General features: G+C 43.5%; 1 gene segment (V, D, J or C); it reads left to right on the top strand.

The window, feature by feature from the left end:
- The first annotated feature begins 561 nt into the window (after window positions 1-561).
- LOC116546796 lies at window positions 562-1,419 on the top strand. The segment is given in 2 exon segments: window positions 562-639; window positions 1,050-1,419. Coding segments are annotated over 2 exon segments (381 nt in total).
- The last annotated feature ends 129 nt before the right edge of the window (window positions 1,420-1,548 follow it).

Here is a 1,548-nt window from a genome sequence, read left to right as displayed (position 1 = left end):
AATTAGCCAGGCGTGGTGGTGCATGCCAGTAATCCCAGCTAGCTGAGGGGGTGAAGCAGGAGAATAGCTTGAACCTGAGAGGCAGAGGCTGCAGTGAGCCGAGATCCTGCCACTGTACTCCAGTCTGGGTGACAGAGTGAATGAGACTCTGTCTCAAAAAATCTATATATATAAGTAAATTAATAATATATAATAAAATTTAAAACAATATATACAAAATAAAATTAAATAAATAATAACCAAATATTTATGGAAACTCAGTCTATTGAAGACAAGTGTAAAATGTGTCTGAGAAAATAAAAACAAATTCGAAATCTCTTTGAGGAAATAAAAGAACATGATTAAATATGTCCCTTTTTTCACTCAGGCAGCACAAACTTTATTAGGTTCTCTCCAAACACAGAGAACACATTATGTCACTGTGCTCACACTTGATGTCCCCATATTCTCTTTGTCTCTTTCCACCCCACTGCACCCACCAGGGGATTTGCATACTGTCCCATAGGGAGGACCTTCCCTCGAGAGTCTGAGATAAAAGCTCAGCTCTAAACTTGCCTTATGATCAGGACTCCTCAGCGCACCTTCTCACAATGAGGTTCCCTGCTCAGCTTCTGGGGCTGCTAATGCTCTGGGTCCCTGGTAAGGACAGAAGGGAGATGAGGGAGGAGAATGGGGTGGGAGGGTGAGCTCTGTAGGTCCCATTACCTGTCCACATGCACATCTTGACCTACAAGAAAAGGTGTATAAAGTTTAGAAGTGCAAGAGTGAAAAATAGAAGATTCCTCACTCTTATAGTTCTAAATTTCATATCCTAGAAGGAAAAAGGACTGGTGAGCTTGTGAAGAGTGTGACACAGGAAGAGGAGAGTAGTGTAGGCAACATCTTGAAGCTTCTTTGTGCCTTGTGAATGTTGTTTCTTTTTAAACCTGAATGTTTAGGGGTATGAACGAAAATCACACAAAAATTACTTAGCATAAATAACAGAAAGAATATCATTTTAATGGTTCACAATGTTTGTACATAACCTTGCACTTCTCTCACTATTTCAGGATCCAGCGGGGATATTGTGATGACCCAGACTCCACTCTCCCTGCCCGTCACCCTTGGAGAGCCGGCCTCCATCTCCTGCAGGTCTAGTCAAAGCCTCCTGTACAGTGATGGAAAAACCTACTTGAATTGGTACCTGCAGAAGCCAGGACGGTCTCCACAGCTACTGATTTATAGGGTTTCCAACCGTTTTGCTGGGGTCCCAGACAGGTTCAGTGGCAGTGGGTCAGGCACTGATTTCACACTGAAAATCAGCAGGGTGGAGGCTGAGGATATTGGGGTTTATTACTGCATGCAAACTCTAAAACATCCTCCCACAGTGGTACAACCCTGAACAGAAACCTCCCTTCTTACTGTGGTTCAGCTGCCCACATGTGTTTATCTGGAGGGCAGACACTGTAGATTATCTTGGGAGGCTAAAGAGGAAGGTGCTGGAGAAGCCAGGAGAATGCATTACAGCTGAGGGCTCTTAATCATCAATGTCTCAGTTACATCTCAGGT

This window comes from Sapajus apella, unplaced genomic scaffold (assembly GCF_009761245.1).
Source record: "Sapajus apella isolate SASKATOON/1434 unplaced genomic scaffold, GSC_monkey_1.0 scaffold1414, whole genome shotgun sequence".
Lineage (NCBI taxonomy): Eukaryota > Metazoa > Chordata > Mammalia > Primates > Cebidae > Sapajus > Sapajus apella.
This window is presented reverse-complemented; position numbering and strand designations above follow the sequence as displayed.